Source organism: Oreochromis niloticus, unplaced genomic scaffold (genome assembly GCF_001858045.2).
Source record: "Oreochromis niloticus isolate F11D_XX unplaced genomic scaffold, O_niloticus_UMD_NMBU tig00000221_pilon, whole genome shotgun sequence".
NCBI lineage: Eukaryota > Metazoa > Chordata > Actinopteri > Cichliformes > Cichlidae > Oreochromis > Oreochromis niloticus.
Genome location: NW_020327093.1, coordinates 175,325 through 200,161, shown reverse-complemented (window position 1 = coordinate 200,161; position 24,837 = coordinate 175,325). Strand labels below are relative to the sequence as shown.

Genomic DNA, 24,837 nt, shown 5'->3' with positions numbered 1-24,837 from the left:
GGCAGATGTGAGGTAGGGTGGGGCTACCTCATAACTCCCTGCTGTGAGGCTGCCAGAGGGGAAAAAGAGGAAACTGCCTCCTTCTCCTGAAACGCTCATTTTCCTCTGCTCACTTTTCATCTTTACAATCTCAGCACTTGGGTGTGTATCTTCTTGCAGCAGGCCTCTCAGTCTCACTCTTGTTTTAAAAGAGCTCCTCTTTGTGTTATTTAGCTTAAAAGCTTGTGCAGACATCACTTTGACTCTTACAACAGAAAACATACTCTGCCCCTGACTAAGCACCGCAAGGACCCATATCGCACTCTGAGACTTAAAGTGCCCTAATTGACAGCTGACAGATGTGTGGTGAAACCTTTACCTTCAGTCATCAGTTTAAAAAAATAAAAATCAAATACACAGGGAGGCATGCCTGCTGGCAGCCAAAGATCCTGCATCAAAATTCTCTGAGCGTAGCCGCTGCTACAACTGCAGTCTGAAAATGTAAACTGATGCTGGTGTAATGACAGGGTGGGTTTGGGTGTTACAGTTTGTACCTGATAATTTATGCCTGAGTACATGAGTACAAATAAAAGTTTTGTTCTGCCGAGATGATCCCACACAGTTCTTGTGTAATTTGGCATCCCTCAGCCTTTTCTCCCTGTTCCCTTTCTTGACAGCCACCCTTCACTGACACCATGAGATGAGGCTTTGAGGAACACTAGATGGATCAACTGAAGGACCAGGTGCATCTTTCAGGTCCTGTGTCAGGTGTTTGCTGAATTCTTTTTTTTGACATGACTTTCAGGTACTGTTCCTCCACTGTAGATAGATTTTTCCGCCTGTCCCCTTTTTTTCTGTCCCCTACTTTTCCAATCTAAAAAAATCGGAGGAAATTGTGTGTTTTTGTGACAGGTTGCTAGTACAGGGCTCTAGACTAACTTTTTGCCATGGTTGCACTGGTGCGCCTAACTTTTTTTGTTAGGCGTTCCCAAATTTTTCAACCGCACCGCTTAACACCGCAGTTTTACATGTGCACTTTTTTGGGGGGGAAAATGCTGTCCATACAGACATTATACTGATTTGTAAATGATCAATTAACAATCTCGTCAACACAAAGTTCTTTATTTGGAGCACATTTCTACCAGAAAGATAAGTTACTGAAAAACTATGCGTTGGCACTCTTTGGCAATATTGTAGAAAATGTTAAACTTAATCATCATCTCGGCTCCTCTGACGACCTGTTTGCTGCTGCCTCCTGCTGAAAAGCAGTGGGGAGAGGGGACACTTGGGCAGTGCATTTCTTGCGGGATATAATGTGTTTTCTGGATACACTGCTGCATTTTCAGCGTTCAGAGGTTGATGGCTCCGTGTCAGAGCTGGCTATGAATTTCAGACGGATCAGGCCTTAACTTAACAAAAAATTTATCAATAGTCAGGGTTCGTACGGGTGCTTGAAATCCTTGAAAATGCTTGAATTCTAATGTCGTCTTTTCAAGGTTTGAAAAGTGCTTGAATTTCAGATGTGGTGCTTAAAAGTGCTTGAAAATGTAACTGTATTTCATTCACAATAAATAGCTATCTGATTGAATTGTTTTCTTATCAGATAGAGAAATAAAATGAGACGCAAAAGCAAAATTTCCCCGCCTGGGCTACCTTGCGTCTGTTTCAATATGTGACCCCGCCCCTCCCTCGGACAGTCAGTTTCAGTTTTCAGTTTTATTTGTCATATGCAAGTTAGCACAGGGTCAACATCGCAATGAAATGTGTTTGACGAGCAGCGGTCTCTCAGCAGCATGATACAGTAGGAAAAATATAATAAAATATAATATAATAAAATAAAATAACAAATAGAAAATAGTAAAGAACAAAATATTAGAGAGACATGGTAAAAGAGAAAAGATGACTAAATATATATGTATCTATAAATATAAATATATGTACACTAGTGATTAAATAAGAAAATCTTGAAAAGAAATATGACGGGAGGGCAGATGGGATATTGCACAGGAATGAGCAGCAGAAAATTACAGTATTGCACTTTTTAAATATAAATATCAATAACAATAAAGTGAAGTGACCAGTGCAGATCGGGGATGAGTGCGCTAACATACCTGTAGGTTGCTGTTTTAATGAGTGTTTGATGGAAAACAACAATGGCGGAGTTTGCATTCTCCAGTCGCATGATAGGTGAGTGCTAGTAAATAATTTTCCAGTACGCGTACGTTACACATGCTATTTTTTTAAATTATGGTTATTATTTTGCTAGCTATCAAACTCGCTGGAGAAATGATTGAAATGCATTGAGTGTGACGCAGTATGGCAGCGCTATTACGGAATATGCTGTGAACTTAGCAGTAATATGAGTTAATTTACTCAAGTGAAAGCTTTAAACATTAGCCCGATACATAACTAGCTAACTTAAGGCTTTCTGATTAACCCTCTGGGGTCGACGGACCCAGAGTCTCCATTTCAACTTTGGTCGAACGTGGGGACTTCAAGCTATATACCAGTTTTTAAATTGTGTTGATAGGTCACGTAAAACCGATGTTTTTTTTTGGGGGGGGGGGGGGTTCTGAATAAAACAGTGGCGTTTACTCCGGGAAGAAACGGTAAAACCGGCGTTTTTTATGGAGAGCGCTAGCAAACGCCCTTTGCTTGTGAGTGAAAAAAGAAAAAACACTCCTTCCCTATTGGTGGAAGAATGTACCATGTCGACGAATCAAAAAATGATACGGCAATATGTGGTATTTGGTTGTTGGGAAGAGAGAGAGAGCGAGTGAGCGAAAAAGAGAGAGAGTTTTGATAGTGAGAGATTTGTGATGTTTATCATGTTTGGAGTCTCAAGTTAGTGTGTTTTCTTGTGTAGTTAGTGTGTAGTGTAGTCGTTTTGTTTTGTGTGTCAGTTCTACTAGTGAACATCACAGTTGCTGCAACTGTGTGCTGGAAAAGCTTAAAAAGGGACCTTGAAAGTGCTTAAAAAGTGCTTGAATTTGACCCTGAAAAAAGCGTACGAACCCTGAATAGTTCTTTTCATCTTTTCTTATTACCCACAGCTACATCCACTTCTGTCGGGCCTAGGCTGCTCACTAGGGCTGGGTATCATCACTGATTTCTATAATCCATTCGATTCTGATTCATTCAATTCGATTCAATTTTGCCTCAGACAGTCACAAATATTATAATTCTGATCATTTATCAGTACTGATACATGTGAGACTTCATCAGAGGTGTAACTGAGAGTAACTGAGTAACTGAGAATAAAATGCAGAACATGAAGGAGATTTTCCTGGCCTGGCTTTTTATAGCAGATAACCTTAAAGATATTCTGCAATTTTGCATAATTTAAAAAAGTTTACATTTCTTCAGTATATTCTTCTCCAAGGACATTTAAGAAAAAAAAAAAGACAGCGCTGTAAACAACGGTAGACTGGTGGGTAATAAGCGAATGAACAATGCAAAAATTGAGATTTGAGATGGGAAAATGTTCTTGAAGTTCACTGAGAGAGAGAGAGAGTGAGAGAGAGCGAGCATGAAGTGTGATTTTTATTGTTGTGTGTCCGTGTACGGGCCGTCGGGTGAGAAAGCCGAGAAAGAGAAAGCTGATTCTGATGCATCGGGTCCGCTCTCTGTGTTTACGTCTTTGTGTGGAATCTGTTTATTTGCTCTCATTTGCTGTTTGGTGGTTGTTGAAATAGTTTTAGAGCTTCATTCAAGCTACTCACCTCTCTCTATCCACCTGCACTTTCAACTGGATCACGGCCAATCAGAGAGGTCCCGCCCCTGACTATCTCTGATTGGTTTAGACCACAATAGGGGCATAATGTGTGTCTGTTGTTGACCACACGGAGACTTGCAGAGTTGTGGAGACTTTTCTTTCTCTTTTTTTTTTTTACTCAAACAGTTGGTCGCACTGATGCGACCTAGGATTTTTTTTTTTAGTCACACCATTGAAAAATTTGGTCACACTCTAGAGCCCTGTAGTAATAAAGTACCTAAAGATGAAATTTAAATTTGGTTCTTTGCTAAGTTGTGTGTTTTGTATTGTATTTAACAACTTGGGTTTGTCCCTTGAGTTAGGTTAAGTGGTTTAATCCCCCCCCCCAAAAAAACAAAAATATCGCTCTGAAAGTGATCAGGTACAAGGACTGGACTGAAAATGGGTGAAAAAGCAGTTAATGTCCAAAGAAAAACTTTAAATGACCTTCAGAAAGTGTAAAGAAAGGTTGCTTAAGAAGAACATCTGGCTCAGTACAGGCAAAATATAAAGAACCGAGGAGAGGCTCAAGACTTATTCACAGATAATCAATCAAATGAATCAAGCGTCACCTGGAAGCAGCCTCCTGGCTGTAAGAGCGTCTCGTTTTTGTCTCATTAACTGTCTGGTGGCGCTCACAGTAGTCTGCTGTGACGGGGTCCTCGAGGACTAATGTTACAGGGAAATCATTAGGAAAGTGCTTTGGACTGAGCTTTGCTGAAATCTCTGTTTTCCTCCTATCAGAGTGCTCCACCACCTCCACCCCCCCCCCCCCCCTCCTCCTCCTATTCCTTCTTTTTAAACGTCAGTGCAGGTACCGTCTCACTCCCTCCCATCCCTGTCTTTTTGTTACATAATGCCTAATGGCTGTGCTCACTATTCAGTTCAAGTTGGTTTAAGAGAGATGGTAGTTTAAAGAAACACAAGAACACGCTGTTTTGGTAAAGCAATATATATGATTATTAAAGATAAAATATGGCGTTAATTTTGTTTGAGTTCCTGCCGTCTGTCTTTACTTCTCACTCTGTTTTGAAGCGTCTGCCTTCCAGCAGATGGGGGAGACTGTAATGGTAGCTGCTTTCCAGGAGGATGTAGCTCAGCTGTATCATGACTGCTAGGCCTGTTGGGCCATATACGTCCTAAGAGTATGAATAATTTCCTGCTCTCTCTTTTCCTCTCTAACTTTTTCCTGTGTGCATCAGACTCCCCCCCCCCCTTTCTTTGTCACTCCAACGTTCTCAGCTCAGGCTGCATAGGAAGCTGGCATTTCTCTTGCCAGGCTTATTAAAGCCTGTGCTTTAGAGCTCTGGGGGGGGGCTAACACTCGAGGGGGACATGACAGTCATTGGCAGCGACAGCAGTTTAGTGACAGCTTCCTAATGTCAACAGTCACATGAACAGGTGAACATCTACACAGATAGAAGAGAGGTGGATGGAGAGAGACAGAGAAGGTCAGAAGTTGTGGATGAACTCAGCCGGGGGGTCCTGCGTCTTCTTTCCCCGTGCTGTGCAGCTGCTTCAGTGGGAATAAATATGGGCTCAAATTGTGGTCATAAATATTTTGTACTTGTAAATCAGTTTTGTACTTGTAAATTAGGATTTGTATGTGTAAAAAGAATTTGTGTGTACGTAAAAAAGATTTGTGTGTGGACTTAGCCAAAAAATACATGTGAAACTCTGCACTCAAGTTTCAAGTACGAATTTTGACCCTGTTTTTCTTCCTTTCATCTGATTGGCCAATGTCATGTCAATCACAAATTTAACTATCCAATCAGAGAACACATGGGTTTGGCTGTCGGAGGGGCGCTTTTTTGAACTGCAGGTCCTTGAAGGATAATACAGTTGGAGGATCTCTATGTAAATATTAGGGGTGCAACAATACTCGTATCGATATTGAACCGTTTGATACAGTGCTTTCGGTTCGGTATGCATATGTATCGAACAATACAAAATTTTTTATTTATTTTATCAACTTTTCTTCTGACGATGCTGTCTGTGTTGAGCACTCACTGGATCTGCGTTCGACTACTCCGCCTAGGCTGCACTGTCGAGTGCAGATCCACTGAGCGCACCGTAAGCTAGCAAGACAGAAGCTAAGCTCGTTGCAACATGGCAACTGCCTCATCGCTACCCGAAACTGAACCTCCCCCACCCTCATTCAGATCTGGCGTTTGGAACTATCTTGGTTTTCATGTGAAGCATGACCCTGATGGTAAGCACTAGTGGGAACACAACGAATATGACTGCACATTTACGCCGACATCATCCTAGTGCAAAGACAAGTGGAAGCAGACAAAAACAACAAGCATGCATGCTACAAACTGTACCCGAGTCATTTAGACAGCCGTTAGCACATGATTCTCCTTATGGGGACCTGATATGTTTAATATGCTGCTGAGAATATACCCCAGAAGAAGCGTATAGTATAGCTTTCATTTTGGAAAGAGACATTTCTCTGTAATAAACTCTCTTTTCCAAAGATGAGTGCTTCAGCAACATTGTGGCACCACCAGAGTTTCAGCAACATTAAATTTAAAAACTGTACTTTTGTATTAAAATATATATTTATAATTTTAATAAATGACAAATTAAAAAGGCATGAACATTTTTTTGTATCGAAAAAAATATCGAATCGTGACACCAAAGTATCGAACCGAACCGTGAATTTTGTGCATCGTTGCACCCCTCGTAAATATCCGATAGATGCTAGGTACCCTAACTTTCAGTAGCTGTTGAAAGGATAAAGTTGTGGTATATCAGTGGTTAGAAATACCATTATTACTTTAGGATTAGTTTAACACAAAGTCAGGGCTGACCCGGGACCATGGCTGTGAGTCACAGTGCGCAGCATAAAGGTACTTTCACATCGGACGCAGCATGTGCTGCTGATGCTAACTGCTAACTAAAAGCCAAGGATCCAGAATTTGTTGCGCTGGCTGCTGAGCTCTGTGGGTTTTTGCAGCAGCTCTACCTGTACTAGATGCACCTGCTCCTTGTCGTTTCTATCTCTGTTTATGTCCTCTTTATGTCCTCTACAAGAGTTTGTTTTTTTTTTTTGCGGTTCTTCAAATATTCAATAAAAACATGTATGCTCATTCATAACGAAGAGAGCTTTGTAACTATCCCCACTAGTGAAGACTGTCATTTCCACAATACTGCCCCCCCCCAGGTCCGCAGCGCTGTTGAAAAGGCTCTGGAGGTCCCTGTATTAAGCACGTAAACCTGTGACACAAAAATCACCAAACTGAGACCACCACAGACTGTTTTCCTTCGTGTTGATGAAGGAAAACACTGGGCTGGCATGTAAAAAGGCATTTATTCCCTTCAAGGACCTGAAGCTCCATAAAGCACCCCTCCAATAGCCCAACCCACCTGTTCTCTGATTGGATAGTTATCAATCAGATGAAAGGAAGAAAAACAGGGTCAGATATGGATTTTAGCCCTATGTTTCAGCCTTCTTGTTTTTGTGATATATAACAAGATAGCAGATGGCAAACTGCAAGTTATATCGTGTTGATGAATATGTATGAGGTATTTCCACTCTTAATGGAGCACTCAGCTACACCTCTAACAGCTTCAGTAAACCTATAGTGGAGATAAGCCTTCAGGCCCTCTTTGTGCATCTTTGGTCTCCATTACCTTCTTTGATGCATGTAATCCTCATTATGTGGTCCTTACATTTCCTCGCCTCCATACACGAACAGCTTCAAACGTCTTTCTGTTTTATATAACCCAACACGCATATCTTTGGACTGTGAGAGGAAATCAGAGTACCCAGAGGCACGGGGAAAACATCCAAACTCAATGCAGAAAGGCCTCAGGATTGGAACCAAGGACCTTCTTATACTAACACACAAACTGTCCTGAATGACAATAGAGTGGCTATTCTATTCAAATCTATTCAAATCGGTTCTATTCTTGCTGTCAGTGCTAACCACTGCATTACTGTGCAGCCCAGTATCTGATCTCAGTACCGATAATCTTCATTATTTACTTTTGTCTTTTTTTCATCAGATTTTTTAAAGGTTTAAACAGAAGAAACTTGATGTGACACACATATCAGTCAACACAGCCAGTTGTGACCCATACCAATATTTGACCAATGTTTTGGTTTATTCCAATAAAAGGGAGGGAAAAAAATGAGTGAAACCAACTGGTTGACTGGTCACATACATCCTTTATCCACTGTCACTGTAGCAACGGTGCCAAAAGTTCACTGACTCGAGCTACTCAGGTGTGCAGAACATGCCCTTAAACGATGATCTGAACAACCACTCTGAATTACTTTTACTCTTATACTTTAATGCAGCGTGTTAGATTTTATGATGGAAACTGAAAGCATTTTGTGTCTTATAAAGCGTCTGCTTTATCACCCTTATTGATGATAGTTTACAAAATGAACATCATGACCTCCAAATAGCGACTGAGACCATAAACTCATCAAGAGAGCATTTACTGTGGTCTGAGAACGAGAGAGCAGAAGTCTGTCTTGACATAGAGCTCGTTTTGCAACAGGACTTGGCCCAAGTTTAAGGTAATACCGCACTGACTTCACTTTTCAGCTCAACTAAATCCGGTGCTTTTCACTCCAGAGACTGAATCTTTTCTTTGTTTTTTTTAAACCTGTGAGCTGCTGCACTGGCCTTTTCTTCTACGACAATATTAATTACAGCAGCCTTGAATAATCTCTTCTCTTTCACTTGGCTCAGTGCAATGTGCACTCTGCTGAAAAAATTAATGAATTTTTGTTGCTTTTTCTCTGGATTACTTCTGGTTTTAAATCAGAGTTTACATGTAGCTGCTCCCTTCAGAAGCCCCACTGTTAATCTGTAGTTGCTGCTCGTATCGCCTCATTAAGGATCCTCAAGTTTCTAGAACATATGGGTGAATAACTGAGCTGCCTTTATTTAGACTGTTGGATGTTTTCATGTGCTGTTCAGTCGTAGGTACGTGTCTCTTTGCTTGCCAGGCGCCCCTGGCTGACTCTACAGAGATCAACTCCAGGAAGCAGCCCGCCAAGTGGGTGTGTCTGTGAGTGTGGCTGAATACTGGGGCCGTTTATCAATGCCCAAGTACGCGAGTACGTACTCGCGTGCTCGGTGAGTACGTACTCGCCGAGAACGCACGGGAGTACGTACCCGCCGAGAACGCGAGCACGGACTCGTGGGCCGTTTCTCAATTCTCAAGTACGCGAGCACGGACTTGTGATTTGTACAGTCGGAACACCAGCGTACGTGATGATGTCACAGGTCCGGAGTTTTTACTGCCGTCCCCTCTTAATTTAACTGTGAGTAACATGTGATGAAGCTTAACTGTAATCACAGCCAAACCGGTTTACTCAGGAACAAATAAAACACTGAAATAAACCAAACATTAACATTTAGAAGTGATCTAAGTGACTTATATATCATTTTTAACCTCAGTAGTGAAACCTCTAATAATAAAAATAGTGTACATGTACATACGTGTACATACCTTAATAAAAACAAGCAGGTGAGATGTTAGAACGCTTTTATTTCTATTCTAGTGGACACTCAATACTATAGACAGCTGCTGGAGTTTCTTTAACCTGAGTAGTGAGAAGACCGCGAGCGGGGGGGGGGACGATGTGCCGGGAGTCCGCTGTTGAGTTTTGGACGAAATGCATTCTGGGATATATAGCTGTCCCAAGTCTACATCGATGCATGCTCGATAAAATGGGCGGATCGAGAACACATCCGGGACTTTTTCGCGTTCTCGGCGTGATGCGTACTTCGAATTGGAACAGTACTTGGTCTCCGACTGATGACGTATCACGAGTACACGAGAACGCAAGTACGCACAAGTACGCATATTGATAAACGCCCTGGGTTTCAGGTAGGCCTGGTGGGCGTGTCCTGTCTAGAGGATGGCCACACCTGAAGCAGATGATCACACACACCTGCAGGTAATGAAGCGTCGTTGGGGAGCTTCTTAAGACTGTGGCTGAGCGCTCCTCGGCGTGGGATCGTTGTGTGAGACTCCACGTTAGTGTCGATAAATGTCAAGTCCAGTGAGTGCATGCCTGCGGTAGTCGAGTGTCCTGACAAGTTGCAGAATTTTTACAAACCAATTCTGGTTCATCCGTTTCATTCAACGATCTCCTGTCGCTTTTCTCATTCTCCGTCGCCACCATGCTTTTTCCGCCATGTGCGTATGAAAACAAAGGCACTGCGCATGCACGTTTTACCCATATTCTATTGCAATATTTCATTTTCTTATCGTTGCCCAACATTATACCGGTATTACCGTGAACGGTATGATATGACCCAGCCCTACTCCTACCTTTAGATTCCCCCTGCATCTAATAGCTTCTAACAGCACATAGAGAAATATACAGTGAAATGGCCTGAATTAATGCTTATTGTGTGAGTCTGTGTGCTCGTCTGGCCAGGCCACCTCTAAAAAGCGCTCTGTTTGGCTTTATCCCGATTCAGGGTCTGCAGCCTTAAAGGCCGCCTTTTAAGCCCGATTACATCACAGCGACGCAACGAAGGCTGTCCCAACTCAAAGGCTGCTCGAAATGCGGCCCTCAAATGCGTCCTTCATTTCCCTGAATTTTAAGGATATGGCGATGTAGACTTCGTGGCCCAACATATCCCAGAATGCATAGCGCAGCCCAGCCAATTCAGTTTGCAATGATGGCAGCAAGTACAGACGTGGCAGAAACAGCGGCGGAGGGCACCCACATCCATAAATGTATGTTACGTCAGAAGTACCGACACAATTGTCAAAATGCAAAAGATAATGGCGGTGTAACTGTACATGTCACGGTGAATTCATTCTCAGCCGTCACACGTAGGTGACTGTAAATACACAGTCCCGCTGATTTGTAACTGGTCGGTTTTTATATTACCCTGTGAGGGTCACCAACAAAAACCTGAAGATAACAAAATACAAAAATGTAGCCGTGTAAACTCCAAATATCTGCGCAATGTGGCAACACAGTGCGCTGACGTTGTCAGAGACATCTGTTACCGAACAGCGTACTCCGTTCCAACGCCCCCGCCCACGCTCTGTCGCCACTCAGGTTAAACATGTCACAGAAGTCACCCAAATAACTTACAAATGTTATTGCTTGGCCTATGACAGTGTTGCATTTGTTCCTGAGAAAATCGGCTTGGCTGAGAGTGAAGTTGGGAGTCTGCGCACAGCTGAATGTGCAAACCTATCATACTACACGTCAAACAGAAAAATGATGACACAGAAGTGTAAGATGGTAGAAAATGTACTCCAATGTCCTGTCATATTCCAGGGAGTAAGGAGGAGATGGCTGAGCTCATCAAACTCCGGGGTGAAAACAAACACCTGTTCACTGGTGCCAGGAACTCAGCCGCTGCGGGTTGGAGGTATAGCAACAGCATGCATGCATAAATCTGTTGGGCATAATGGAGAGTGCCTGTCTTGCGTTGTAGTTTGAAGTTGGCACATATTGCGGAGGATCCTGTGCAAGGATTAACATCATTGACATGTCCTATCATATTCCGTCTACCAGGGCAATCCTGGAGCAGATGGGCCTGGCGGGCCAAATCACCCCGTTGCAGGCGAAAAAAAAAATGGGACAATCTAAAGAAAAAATACAAAGTGTGTGCAGTACCATTGGAATATGAATCATATGAACCTAGTCATGTAAACCTGTACTGTTGCTGTTGTGGCGAACTGTCACTTTGATTCCCTCTGCCTGTAGGATTGCAAGTATCCCGCATCAGGTGAGGGGGTGAGTGGGAAGACCACTGCTGCCACTTGGCCCTGGTTTGTCCCAATGGATGAGGTCCTAGGACAGAGGCCTTCTACCAGGCCTCCAGTCCTAATTGCCTCCATGCAGGAGGACACTCCAGGGCCCAGTACAGCAGTGGGCACCCAAGGGCAGGATGTGGAACGGCGGGAGAATGAGGCCCAGCTGGAGGCACGGCCAGAAAAGAGGAAGAGGGACAGGGAGGATGAAGTCCTGGAATTGATAAAAAAGGACATGAGGCTACAGAGGGAGATTGAAGAAAGACGTGCCGAGCGAATGGACAGGATCATATGTCTACTGGAGAAGGTTGTGGAAAAACAAAATGAGTAAGGTAGTGTGAATAGGACCCATTGTACAAATACTTACAGTTGTCATATTTATGTTTGTGCAGGATATGTGAAATGTGGACGAAATAATTTAAGTTCTGTTAATACAAGTTGCACTTTTTATTTGAATTGTTGAACAAATGTGAAAAATGAACAGAATGTACAAAGTCCTGTGAATAAAAAAATTTTGTTATACTCCAACTGTATTTGAAGCAGTCAGTCATACTACATACAACGTCACAATATATGTGTAACTGCATAAGGACAGTCAGTGTGTGAACTGAGGGAATACTATCAGTGCAACACAAGACACCCAAACACAACATGACAAACATTCACTAGGACTCATCACTGCAGTCCAGGAACAACCTGAGTGCCCCAGTATGCACAGGCACTGTTAACTAGGCCTGTTATGTGGCTGAGCAGGGAGTCTCAGGCAGTACTGCTCAATCTGCTGGACCAGGACCACAAAAAGGAATGAGGTGCCACAAGTGAGACCCTTGGTTTGCATTTCCAGCTACTGAGTGGAGCATCTCCAGCTTGATGGCCAGGAGTCATTCAGGGTTGCTCGTTTCCACTGTCCACCGCATCATCTCATCACTTGGGCTTGCAGGGCTGGTGTAACTGACAACTGCCATGTCCCTGAAATGTATGCGGAAAGATGCAAGGACAAAGTGCACACAATCCTCTTAATATGGATGCCACACGTAATATTCTAGCACTCTAACAATGCACTACAAACAGCATACCTGCCTTCTAACAATAATCGTGGTCCAGGGGTACCTCTTCCAGGGCAGACACCTCAGCAGATAGCCGATCCCACCAGAGAGCACCACTGCCTGCCTCCAAACCAGCCTCCCCCTCATCTTGCACGTCATCCTCTGGCTCATCCTCCGGGGCCACAACATCCCCGACACCGAGGCAGATGTTGTGCAGGATTGCACATGCTGTTATGACCTGAAACAGATGTTTTGTGTTGTAAATAACGTGTGTTTATCTATACACATAAACACACACACCACATTATGTATCATGTGAATTTTTCAAAATATATTGCATTTAACATTATATTTTTCATAATAGCATAGTTTCTGTTCTTTCTTTACAGCAAAAGGTCTGATCTCTAGTCATACAACTCTAAAGCGTAGAATAAGATGTATGAACTAACAATATGCATTTTCCATCCATATGTATAAAAATGCAGTTGTTGCGTAACTGGTCAAAAACACAAGTTCTTACTGTGACAACTGCCTTTGGAAGATTTTCAAGAATTTGCCACTGGTCAACTCCAGGGTCTTAAACATCAATGTCTCCAGTGTGGGCAGTGTTGTCTTCTCCGTGAAGAATGTCCAGGGCCACTGTAAGTGGCCTCATGACGGTGCAGTACTCCCTGATGAACTGACGTTCCCGCTCTGTCATGGCTGTCAACTCAAACTTGGAGAAGATGGTGTTCAGCTCAACCAGAGAAATCTCACAGATTCGAGTCGGGGACTCATAAAACGAATTCCATCTTGTAGTGCAAGGAACTAGCACTTTCTTTCCAATAATGCCATCCACTGTCTCTGCAGCCACTGTTGAACAACTGGCCTTGTTCCATAACCCTGTGCACTTTGTGGTAGCGCTTCTATATAGCGTTTTTGTTTCTGGTTGTGAAAGTAGCCAATTGTCAACATCATCACAAGAAACAAGATTTAATGTGTGTGATGCACATCTCTGATGTGGCAGAGTGATCATCACACCTACATTATCATCGTTGTCATTGTCATCACCAGCACTGTTTTTTAAGGCATCGTTCATGTTTGTAAAAGTTACCTCGTCCTCATCATTCTCAGAGTCATCCTCCTCAACTGGCTGGTACTTTTTGAAGGCCTTGACAAAAATTAGAGCCATTGTCCGTCACAGTTGATGTTATTTTGTGGGATATGCCATCGTGTGAGTGAATGTTGTCCAACTCTACAGCAATATTATCATGCGTATGGCGACCCTTGAATCTTCTGCATGCCAGTGCTGCTTTCCCTCTCTGCATGCTGTGTGGATTTATCCAGTTACACCAAGATAGCTTTTATTAAATGTAGTCCAGATGTCTGCTGTAGTAGAGACATATTCTAACTCATTAAATGTCTTTTTGAGCTCAACATTCATTTTATTCGGTGTCTATGTATTTGGAAAAAGTCTTTCTGCATGGCGGGCCGACGTTTCATTGCAAGACGAGGTCAGGTACAAGAACTGCGCTCGGACAATGGGACTAACTTTGTGGGCGCAGAGCGCGAGCTGAGACGAGCTATGGAAGAGTGGAATCAGGAAAACATCTCTGATGCTCTGTCTTTGAAGGGAGTGAATTGGATCTTTAATCCTCCAACTGGATCGCATCATGGGAGCGGTTGATTCGTTCTGTCAGAAAGGTCCTTAATTCCACTCTCCAAATACAGCATTTGGACGAGGAAGGGCTCCAAACTGCTCTTTGTGAAGTGGAGTCAATCCTCAACAGTAGACCCATTACGCTGGAATCCACCGATCCAAATGATTTGGAAGCCTTAACACCAAACCATCTCCTTCTTCTCAAGTCCAACCCGTCTTTACCACCTGGCCTGTTCCGGAGGGACGATCTCTACGCACGTAAACGATGGAGGCAAGTTCAATATATATCTGACCTGTTTTGGAAAAGATGGACTAAAGAATACTTGCCACAACTTCAGCAGCGCCAGAAATGGGGAAGGATTAAATGCAACTTTGTTCCTGGAGATGTGGTCCTTATAGTGGATGATTCTGCACCTCGCAGTTCCTGGATCATGGGGAGAGTCACCGGAGCTGCGCCAGATGAAAAGGGGCTTGTGCGTCAGGTCTGGATTAAGACCCCAACCAGCCATGTGTGCAGACCCGTCTCAAAGATATGGCTTCTTCACGAGACCTCTGACCCATGACGATGACGTTTTTGACACAGTGTGACATAACTAACTTTGAATTGACTTTAATGTTATGAGATGTACATCACAGACTGACTATATTTAGGCTAAGTGCTGGTAACCTCTGGCCTATGACTGACTGACCATGTGCAGACAGAAGAAAGGAAGAGAAGAAATGAGAAATTAACTTTGGTGGACTTTTGAGTATGTTATGTTGTTTCACTGGGTGTCTGTGATGTGATGTAGTGTATGTCTTGAGTTATGGTGTCGGATGTGTAATTATTACTGTAAGAATGTAATAATTAGGGGCCGGAATGTTGTGGATAGGCGTAGCTTTGGGTCACGTGGTGTCGGTGATAGTAATAGTGATTGCTATATCACCTGTTCACAGCCCGAGGGAATTTTTGTGAATGAGTGGGTGATGGGGGAAGTCGACTTTTGCTGACCGCTCAAGCTTAGAATGTTTTTTTTATCACTGTTTTTCTACGGATTTTAAGGATTTGATAACAAATAAAGGAGTTTTTAACCTGGAACTTTGACTTACGTTTTGAACAGCGGGCGCGTCAACATTATTCCCCTATTCAGCTGCTCGGCGACTCAAAGGCTTGACAGTCGCCAATATAGCCCTTGCCAATAATCGACTGTTCCTTCAAAAAAGTAGCACAAACAGACAACTGACTCAGCAATGACAAGCAGAGCTACCCAAGGCCGATATTCAAGCAGAAAAAAGTATATTTTTTGTGCCTCTACAGATTAAAAAAAAAAATATGTTCAATAATTCAACAAGACCCGCGCCTTCAACGCGCGCACATTCAAATTTTGGAACAGCCTCAACCATTGTTACCATTGTTTAATGGTTTCTAGCTGCTCGCAAAAGTCTCATTCCTGCTCTTTAATCATTTGCTGCTTTAGCTTTTTGGTAGTCGTTGAAATGGTTTTATGAGCTTTTAGTTGAGATTATCACATTTCTGTGGAAACCACACATGTCTATATTTAAATTACAGATCTGGAGGTACATGCCCCAGTACCAGTGGCATTGGGGTTCAATCAATCGAAACACACTGTGGGAGATGTAGCTTACAGTCAGCATGCGCTTTTAAGCAGCATACAGTGAACTTATTTTAAAACAATCTGGCACACACTATCAGGGGCCACAAAATGACATGGCAGGCCACATTATGTTTTTATTGACATATTACTTTGTAAAAAGCGTGTTGCTGCAGAATGTAGCTGTATAATCATAAATTAATGTTTTTATCTATAACATATCAAATTAATGTTAAAAAGTGTAGCTGGTCATTTAGTGCAGGACACTATTATGGAGTGTGACAGAGAACAGTCGACTAAGACCATGATGAATGTTTCTACATCATCTATAAAAGACCTTTTATGCGGCACGTGTCTTGCTTACGGCCATACCATCCTGAACACGCCTGATTTTGTCTGATCTTGGAAGCTAAGCAGGGTCGGGCCTGGTCAGTACTTGGAGACCGCCTGGGAATACCAGGTGCTGTAATTTTCTTTTTGAACTTCTACACACAAACTGCAGAGGGCGCTGCTGCTCACTCATGGAAAACAGCATTAAATATATGTGTGTGTATATATATATACATATATACACACATACACACACATACATAAATACATATTACAACGCTTAAAAAGAATGTGTTTAGCTTTTGTGTAAAAATTGAAAATCACCTTACTGTATCCACTTGTCTGTCTTGTATTTTCCAGCAGAGGTTCAGCTCAGTGATGTCATGTGTCTGACATCTTGTGGACGTCAAGGAGCATCATTATTATTTCCTAACTTTAGGTTCCAAAACAGGACAAAGACTGATATACAGTAAATATCAGTCTTCCTCCTGTTTCCTATTTCACATAAAGAACCTCAGTGATGAACCACAGCTGTCAGCCTGTTATTTTTTCCCCTGATATCTTTAACTTTATCCTTATTACTGTTGATATGGCTCAAAGCAGCCCCATTAATTTTGTAATTGACTTTTGTTTCCTCCTTTCTCCTCCCTATCATTTACTGCCAATATACATGACTGATGTAATAATATTGTTTCTGTGTGTAATTATCTTAGCACAGACTGTGTATATCCAGTCAATCTGGATATATTGTGAGTTTATATCAGTAGCATTTGAGCAACGCGTGGTGAAGATTCAGAAGAGCTTCAAAATCCCATTATATTTTTAGTATCACACAGACAACAAATTACAACACAATCCAATCTGAAGACACAGTTGAAGCTTCAGAAAGTCATCTGTTGACGGCAAAACACTGCCCTCTGCTGGATTCCAATAAAGCAGATGGTACTTTGACATGAGGCAGCATCAACAAGCTGTCTGCAGAAAAACAATATAAGAACAAAATTTGCATGAAATACAAAACTTCTAAGAATTCTATGAATATTAAAAAAAAAACATCTAAGCACTCTGTAGCACTCTACAAAAAGAGGGATTTCTGGGCACAGTAATGAGTAACTTCTCAACCATGGAGAACGCACAGTGTCCACCTGAAGCCCATATTTACAAAGAAAAGAGCAAACAGTTTTCAAGCATGGATCAAGGTGAAGGTAATGCTGTCATTTTCATATGACTTTTTTGGGCTTCAATCTCATGGTGATTTTGGGGCTAATAATGATTTCTCCACACAGTCAAATCTTTTAATATGAGGTTGTACAATGTCTTAAACTGACATGGCTAATGCCTATTAACTTCTCATCAGTGATCATGGATGGAATAATGAAAGAGGAGAACTACTAAAGTGAGTTTACAATCCAACACAGAAACTGACCCTCTGAGATGAAAAACTTTTATATGTAATATAGATATATACTGTTATATATATAACTTTTATATTCAGATTTATACTCCAAATCCTCATCCTTGATTTATTACCAAAAGAAAAAAAATGTCATTATATGTTCTGATGACATTCAGTTGGATCTGATTTACACATCAGAGGCTTGTTGAAGTAAATATATTCAAGTAGAGTGAAATAAAGAGCAGAAAACACTGCATGAGAAGCAATTCAGCAAAGCCGTGCTGTCACGCTGTGGCTAGACTGAGGGTTTGTCAACAGTCTGATGACACTGCATCACAGACTTGTCTTTAACCACTTTGTTCTTTTCATGACCACAACTCAACACCTTATGAGTGTTTGCAGTCTGGTAATGCACCGTGTGCCAAAACTGTGAACAACTGAATCTGTTCTGAGAGCAGAAGAAACTTCTACAATTGCAAAAACTCTAGATGTTATCACACTAACTACATATGTTATAATGTAATCTTTGTGTAATGTAAAACTATGAAGTCAAAGTTATAAATGGTTATAAAATGCCATTTTTGACAACTTTTAAGTTTACCTTCATATATTTCACTTTAAAAAACTGCTCATCTTGCCCTGTTTGGTGTCATTCTTTCCAGCACAACAGCACATATAACAATTTACAGTTATTTCATTTTGACTGTATTAACACTTAAAATCTCACAAAATGAAAAAAAAGATCTAAGCAGGAAGTTTCAAGGTTATTGTTAAATGTCAATCATATATATTCCACCTCTGTATTATTCTTGATATTTATAATTGAGGAATTTGCATTTATATCAGTGCTATTTCCTATATTTGTTAACTTTGTAATATATTGTATTATTTAATTTGTTTAGTTTGTCACTATTATTGTCTTGGAGAATCTGTAACCCAAATAATTTCCTTCGGGATTATTAAAGTAATTCTGATTCTGATTATTCATTTTAAATATGAATATCACACCAGACAGCTCCTGTTATTCAGAAAGCACCTTTATTGCGTCAGTGCAAATTAGAAGGTAAGTAGCAGCCAGATGCTGATAATCAACTGCATTTGAATAACTGCTCACCAGCAAGTGTAAGTGTGAGGTCTAAAGTCAGACCTCGCTGGCGCAGAGGTTCGTCACTGTGAACAAAAGCAAGACACTCCGTACGGTTCTCACTTGCTCGCAAGGGAAGTCCGGCAAGATGTTCAGCCGACTTCAAACTGACTCCCCTTGCAGGCCCTTTTATTGACCACTGTGGGTTACACAAACACGGTCAAACTGGTTTAAACTGGTTACACAATGTAAAACCCATATAGTGTGCCATAAAATCTAAGAGTGTGTGTGTGTGTGTGTGTGTGTGTGTGTGTGTGTGTGTGTGTGTGTGTGTGTGTATGTGTGTACGGGTTCGTACTATCCTGGTGGGGACCAAAATCTGACATTTACTATACTGGTGGGGACTTTCTGCACCGTGGGGACCAAAATCCAGGTCCCCTCGGGGTTGAAAGCAATTTTCACACTGAAAATGGGGTTTTAGTGTCAGGGTTACAATTAGGTTATGGTTAGGTTTAGGGTAAGGGTTAGGGTTAGGCATTCATTTTTAATGGTTAGGGTTAGGGTAAGGGGCTAGGGAAACCATTATGTCAATGGGATGTCCCCACCAGGATAGCAAACCAGACATTTGTGTGTGTGTGTGTGTGTGTGTGTGTGTGTGTGTGTGTGTGTGTGTGTGTGTGTGTGTGTGTGTGTGTGTGTGTGTGTGTGTGTGTGTGTGTGTGTGTGTGTGTGTGTGTGTTCCTGCTGATCACAAGGGTCATCTCCGCTAACCCTCTATATGGCTCAATTCCTTTAAAGGTCCACCATACACAAGCACAGGTGAGGCCATAAATGGCAAGTAAACATCCTTTCTAAATAAGAAAACAGAACCTCACATGGAATGTGCCTGCAGTTAAACACTTATAGCTATTGCATCCCCCACCGAGATGCAGGGGAGGAACAGAAAAATATCTAAACATGCAGTTTTAGGACAAGGTTTACAAATTTAAGTACAACAATGACAACTATTACCAAAATCAACCTAACAGTAAGCACCTCTAGAAAAGCATAAGTTTTGGCAGTTTGCTGGTCTGGAGTATTCAGGTGTGTGTTAAGACAATGTCATAATCTTCCCAGGAATGGACGTCCTAGAAAATTCACCCCAGGGTTAAACTGTGCAATGGTCAGAAAAAGCTCAAAAATCCAAGAGCCACATGTCAGACTCTACAGGCCTCAGTTAGCATGTTAAATGTTAAAGTACATGACAGTTCAGTTAGAAAATGGTTGAATAAGTGTGGCTTGTTTGGAAGGGTTGCAAGGAGAAAGTCTCTTCTCTCTAAAAACAGCATGACAGCATGGCTGCAAGTTTGGTAGCAAAGTTGCAAAGCATACCAGCACAAACACCTCATACAAGCTGTCAGCACAGTGGTGAAGGGGTGATGATTTGAGCTTGTTTTGCAGCTACAGAACCTGGGCCCCTTGCAGTCATTGAGTTTTCCATGAACTCCCCTGTATACCAAGTACTGTAGAGTCAAAAGTGAGTTTGGGTCATGATCCCAAGCACATCAGCAAAGCTACAACAGAATGACTGAAAAAAAGAATCAAGTTGTTGTAATGGCCCGTTCACAGTCCAGACCTCAACCTGAAAATAAGTGCTGGGAGCTTGAGAGAGCTGTACATAAACAAATACCACAAACCTCAATGAACTGACCAAACAATGTAAAGAAACATCAGCCAAAGGTACTGCACAACCGTGTGACAGACAGAGTCATACAGAAACAATTTGGTGACACTACTGCTGCTAAAGCTAGTAAATTCAAGCTACTCAATCATGGACTGTGCTTAGTTTTTCAGAGTACTCTATAGATTTCTATGAAAACACTCTTCTCCACATGATTGTATGTAAGATAAAACAGATATGATCTGTGAATTCAGAGCAGAGGAGGATTCTGAGAGGAGAAAACATCTGGGGACCTGTCCCGAAAAGTTAATTTTGTTCATCTGGACGTTGCGTTTTCAGTAGGAGGAACGCTACGTCACTCATCCAAGTGACTTTTTCTGTCTCAGCTCAGTGCAGGTTTCCCCAAACTTTGTTTGAATTCAGATTTTACATATTGTCCAGTTTCAGGCAAGGGAACATAAACACACTTTTCAAAGTGTGCTGAGGATAAATGATCAGTTAGGCAGATGTAAATGAACAACAGCTACAGGCTGGTGGCTCTGACATCACACCTGATGGAGACCCTGGATGGCTGGTCCTTGCTCATCTTTGGCCCCAGGTGAGCTCAGTCCAGTTTGCCTATCAGCCCAACATTGGGGTAGATGATGCTGTCATCCAGCTCTTACATCAATCCCTTGCTCACCTGGAAAGTGTGTGGAGCACTGTGAGAATCATGTGCTTTGATTTCTCCAGTGCTTTCAACACGATTATACCCACAATCCTGAAGGACAAGGTGGATTACACAGGTGTGGACCATCACCTCACCACACGGATCCTGGACTATCTTAGCAACTACAGTACATAAAGACCCACAATTATGTGTCTTAATGGGTATTCTGCAGCATAGGCAACTTACAGGGAAGAGTCCTGACTCCATTCACAATATACACAGAAGAAAGCTGCTCTGTCCCAGAAATAACAGAGCAGCTGTATCTGCTACATAGATTCAATTATTTTGGAGTTCCTGAAGACCTTCTATGACTTTGGAGTGACATCAGTCATCTTTTATGGTGTGTTCTGCTGGGCCAGCAAGAGCTCCACTGAGGACAGAAAAAAAACTGAACAGACTGATCTTGTAGACCTGTGTTATGGTTGAGGCAGCAGAAGTATGAAGTGACTGGAAAAATGGTGGCTAAGCTGTCATTGCTATTGCATACCAGCTCCCACTGTGTCTTTATGTTTTCTGTGTGTCACTAATGGGTGGGTGAGAGTGAGTGAGCGAATAATTTGTGTTTGTGGAGCTTGCTGTGGCTTGGCCCTGGACACAGTCAGCACTCCTGGCTGGACGCTTCTCCCCACTTTCTGGATGCCAGGTGGTTCTTGGGCACCTGGGACTCAGTTCTTGACTTGTACCAGGATGGTTGGCCTCTAGGAGATGCATGTTTGTTTTTGTTTTTGTCTTACAGGTGCAGCAGTTGGCGATACATTGTGCATTTTTCAATCCTTTTATTCTACCCTCACCTCCACTTTTTTCTTTTTTTTCCTCTTGCCTGAAATAACACAAATAGAAATGAATACATAAACAGATAACAGATTCACATGAACAAGAAGAGCCTATAGAGATTCTATGTCGCTGTTGTTATGGAAGTTTTAACAATAATCTGCAACACACCCAGTGAGCTTGACTTGAAATGGGTTTAATAAACACATTGCAATGTGGAGAGAAACATCCCAGCCAAACACTAGGATCATCTCTGCTAATGGCCACCGCCCTCATATCTTATATACACAGACACTCTTAAACAAAGAACATTCCACAACTCTTACATGTTGGCCAAACTCACAGGGGGGCTATACCATCAGCCCCATCCTGAAACCCTTCTCCCTCACAGTTTGTTTTCTGCTTGGCCGTCACCTAAAGATTTAGATCCCTGATAAGCAGAAGGAGTCTCACTATCTGTTTAACATCTATGAACTTACAATGGCCTCACTGTGTGCGCATATATGTGTGACAGAGCATAAGGCCCATTTGTAATGCACATGCATACAACTAAGTGAGAAAGTGATCTTACTTACTACCAATGTAATATGATTAAAATACCACATATGATTTAAAAAAAAAATAAATAAAAATAAATCACATAAAATATCACATATGATTTAAATAATACATCAGAAAAGAAATCTGCCACCACACTGTTTTGCAAAAGCAAAATGTGTCGGACGCCACAGTGCATTCAGATCACAATTCTGATTGCAAAGGCTGGCAGAAAGGTGCGAGGAGAAATTTCAGAGGTCTTATCTTCCAGCTGCTGTCAGACTCTACAATGCAGTCTTAGTACACACGTTAAAATTAGGCATATACAACATCAGCTGAATAACAACACATGACATATTACACAGTACCATTATTTACTTAACAAAAACTAAGCCAAAATGCAGTTTCTGTACTTTTTACACAAATATCAATATTTTATTAATTTACTTATTTTTGATACATGTGGTTTATTGAATTGAAAAAAATAGCTGCAATTGTTGTAACGTGAGCTATGAAAGACAACCTGCATCTGCACCTGTGGTCACTGGGCCTCACATCATGTTTGCAGCATGTTCTGAACCACAAACAGAGCAGTGATAAAGTTTCTTGGAACTAGTGGGCTAGTGATGTAGACACTGATGCTAGTGATTATTTAAGGTGGGGCTACTGAAATGTTTAAAAACTGAAGCCCCCAAAGTGCTTTTTGTTGCTCTGTGACACAAATGAGCTCCAACCTGCTCAGGTAGAATTTAATAACAGCTGAGCTGCACTAGACCTGGTCTCTGCTCATCTTGACTCCTCGTTTGGTAAGAACTTTTTATTTGTATATTTAAAATCTTTTATAGACAACAGGCTTATTTTCAATAACTCGATCTCCTGCCACACTTCTACTCACATTCACTATCCAGATATGGGCTTCAAAACATGCATCATCTGGGTTCTGTGAGCATGTATATCGTGCATAAGAAATGTGCATGCACAGGCAGAGACCTATCTTTTTTTTATTTATGTTCAAATAATGTTCAATTTTAATTCCCCCTTTAGAGCATTTCATTTACTGAAGACATCTTCACCACCTGGTGTTCCAGACGACTGACTAGTGCCTGAACTCCTGCAGGTTAATCAACCAACCACTGATCAGTAAAGCAAAAAATAAGGTAAGTGTCCTCAGTTGGAAAAGTTTGCTTAAAAGTTTCATAACTTTCTAATGTAATAATTACATTTAGTAAGAATGTTGTCATGACTGCGTGTAATGACCGTTTCCCTCTGTAAGGTTTAATGTGTGGATGCAAGTAGAGAAGTTGCATTTAGATACACCTCAAAAACTCATCGTCTGAGACTAAAAAAATCATCAAATTTATTTAAATGACTTGTTGTTAATTTCCACTTCTTTACATAAACACTTATGTCATATGAACTGCTATGCAGGTATATTCAAATATTTCTAAGATTATACCAGCAAACTCCACAATATTATTTGTGTCTTTGTGAAAAAAGTCAAGTTTCATCTTGTGAATGTAACTTTTTTTTTTAATTATTAGGTAAAGCAGCCCCTTCATAATATCTACATGCTACCATATGTATGTAAATGATTACAATTTCCTGTTTTAAAAAATCAAGTAATACTTTTAAAAATTACACAATATTATTGTTCAATATGTCCTCCAGTGCCTCTCTAGTAAATATTTTGAAACTTATCAAAGTAAAAATTAGACTGGTTTTGATTTTGAATTTTTGGAAGCTGTTATATTGATATTGATTTTTTTATTTTATCATTTAATGATTTAAAAGTCATCATTAAAAGGAATAAGAAAGTAATGACATATGTTTTTAGTTAGTTTAATTTACTTTAATTATTATTTTTTAAATGATACTTGGCGTTTACTAGATGCACCTCAGAGCACCAGAAATTCCTTACTTACGGCAAAAAATTGAACCGTAAATGGCGACGTAGACGCGCAAATCATTTTCAAGAGTAGATAACGGGGCCGAAGTTAATATTGGAACTAAAAAAGGTGCTTCACAGACATATTTTCCTTTCAGGCACTCTCCAATAACCTGCAGTCTTTACGGTGAGGACACACAAACATCAACCTGGAACATAACTGTATGAAAATATATGATCTGTATTTGTGTTCGCTTCGTAGTTACACTGTTTAAAATACAATATTAAACCAAACAGCGGTAATTACCTGTCCAGCAGAGATTCGCTGGCTCTTGTTTCATTTCAAGCTCAGTTAAAGTCTTTCTGCTTTTCCTCATCAGCGCTCTTCCGTCTTTTCTTTTCGACTTGTCTCTCCGCGCTTTCTGCTCAAGTCAGCCCCCTCCTCTGGTGCGCATGCTCTGCAGCGCATGCCCGACGCGGTCTGCTCAGCGCGTGCTCCACAGGTGCGGAGAAGCACTGATTAGTGTTGCAATTTCAAAATAAACGCTGCCAGAAAGCGAAACATGCTCCTTTTCAGACTAAAATGTCAACGTTTCAAACCATATTCCAGGGTTTTTAGTTCACCATTTATGAGGTTTCGACAAGAAAATAAAAGACAAATCTGAATGTTTGAAAATGTTTTGGAAAAATTCTGTAAAGAATA

General features: G+C 41.3%; 1 protein-coding gene, 2 long non-coding RNA genes and 1 pseudogene across 6 annotated transcripts in view; 3 read left to right on the top strand and 1 right to left on the bottom strand.

The window, feature by feature from the left end:
* The window catches only part of LOC109200221 (uncharacterized), a 46,716-nt gene that overhangs the window by 5,268 nt on the left and 16,611 nt on the right, over positions 1-24,837 (top strand). The gene's annotated exons all lie outside the window — the stretch shown is intronic.
* Positions 9,596-11,839, top strand: LOC109200218 (uncharacterized). Of its 2 annotated transcripts, XM_019355718.2 has the most exons (4): positions 9,596-9,659; positions 11,007-11,100; positions 11,247-11,335; positions 11,439-11,839. In XM_019355718.2, the coding sequence occupies exons 1-4, from the start codon at positions 9,621-9,623 to the stop codon at positions 11,814-11,816; spliced, it is 600 nt and encodes a 199-aa protein (XP_019211263.1). In that variant the 5' UTR covers positions 9,596-9,620; the 3' UTR covers positions 11,817-11,839. The 2 variants fall into 2 exon arrangements, with proteins under 2 accessions (XP_019211263.1, XP_019211262.1); XM_019355717.2 differs by lacking the exon at positions 9,596-9,659 and having other exon boundaries at positions 10,772-11,100.
* On the top strand, positions 16,121-16,234 carry LOC112844445 (uncharacterized; annotated as a pseudogene).
* Positions 16,679-22,277, bottom strand: LOC109200224 (uncharacterized). 2 transcript variants are annotated; one of them, XR_002060418.2, is made up of 3 exons: positions 22,039-22,277; positions 21,733-21,761; positions 16,679-17,067 (listed from the first exon to the last, which is right to left on the bottom strand). It is a non-coding gene; the product is annotated as an uncharacterized LOC109200224 (long non-coding RNA). The 2 variants fall into 2 exon arrangements; XR_002060417.2 differs by lacking the exon at positions 16,679-17,067 and adding an exon at positions 21,583-21,639.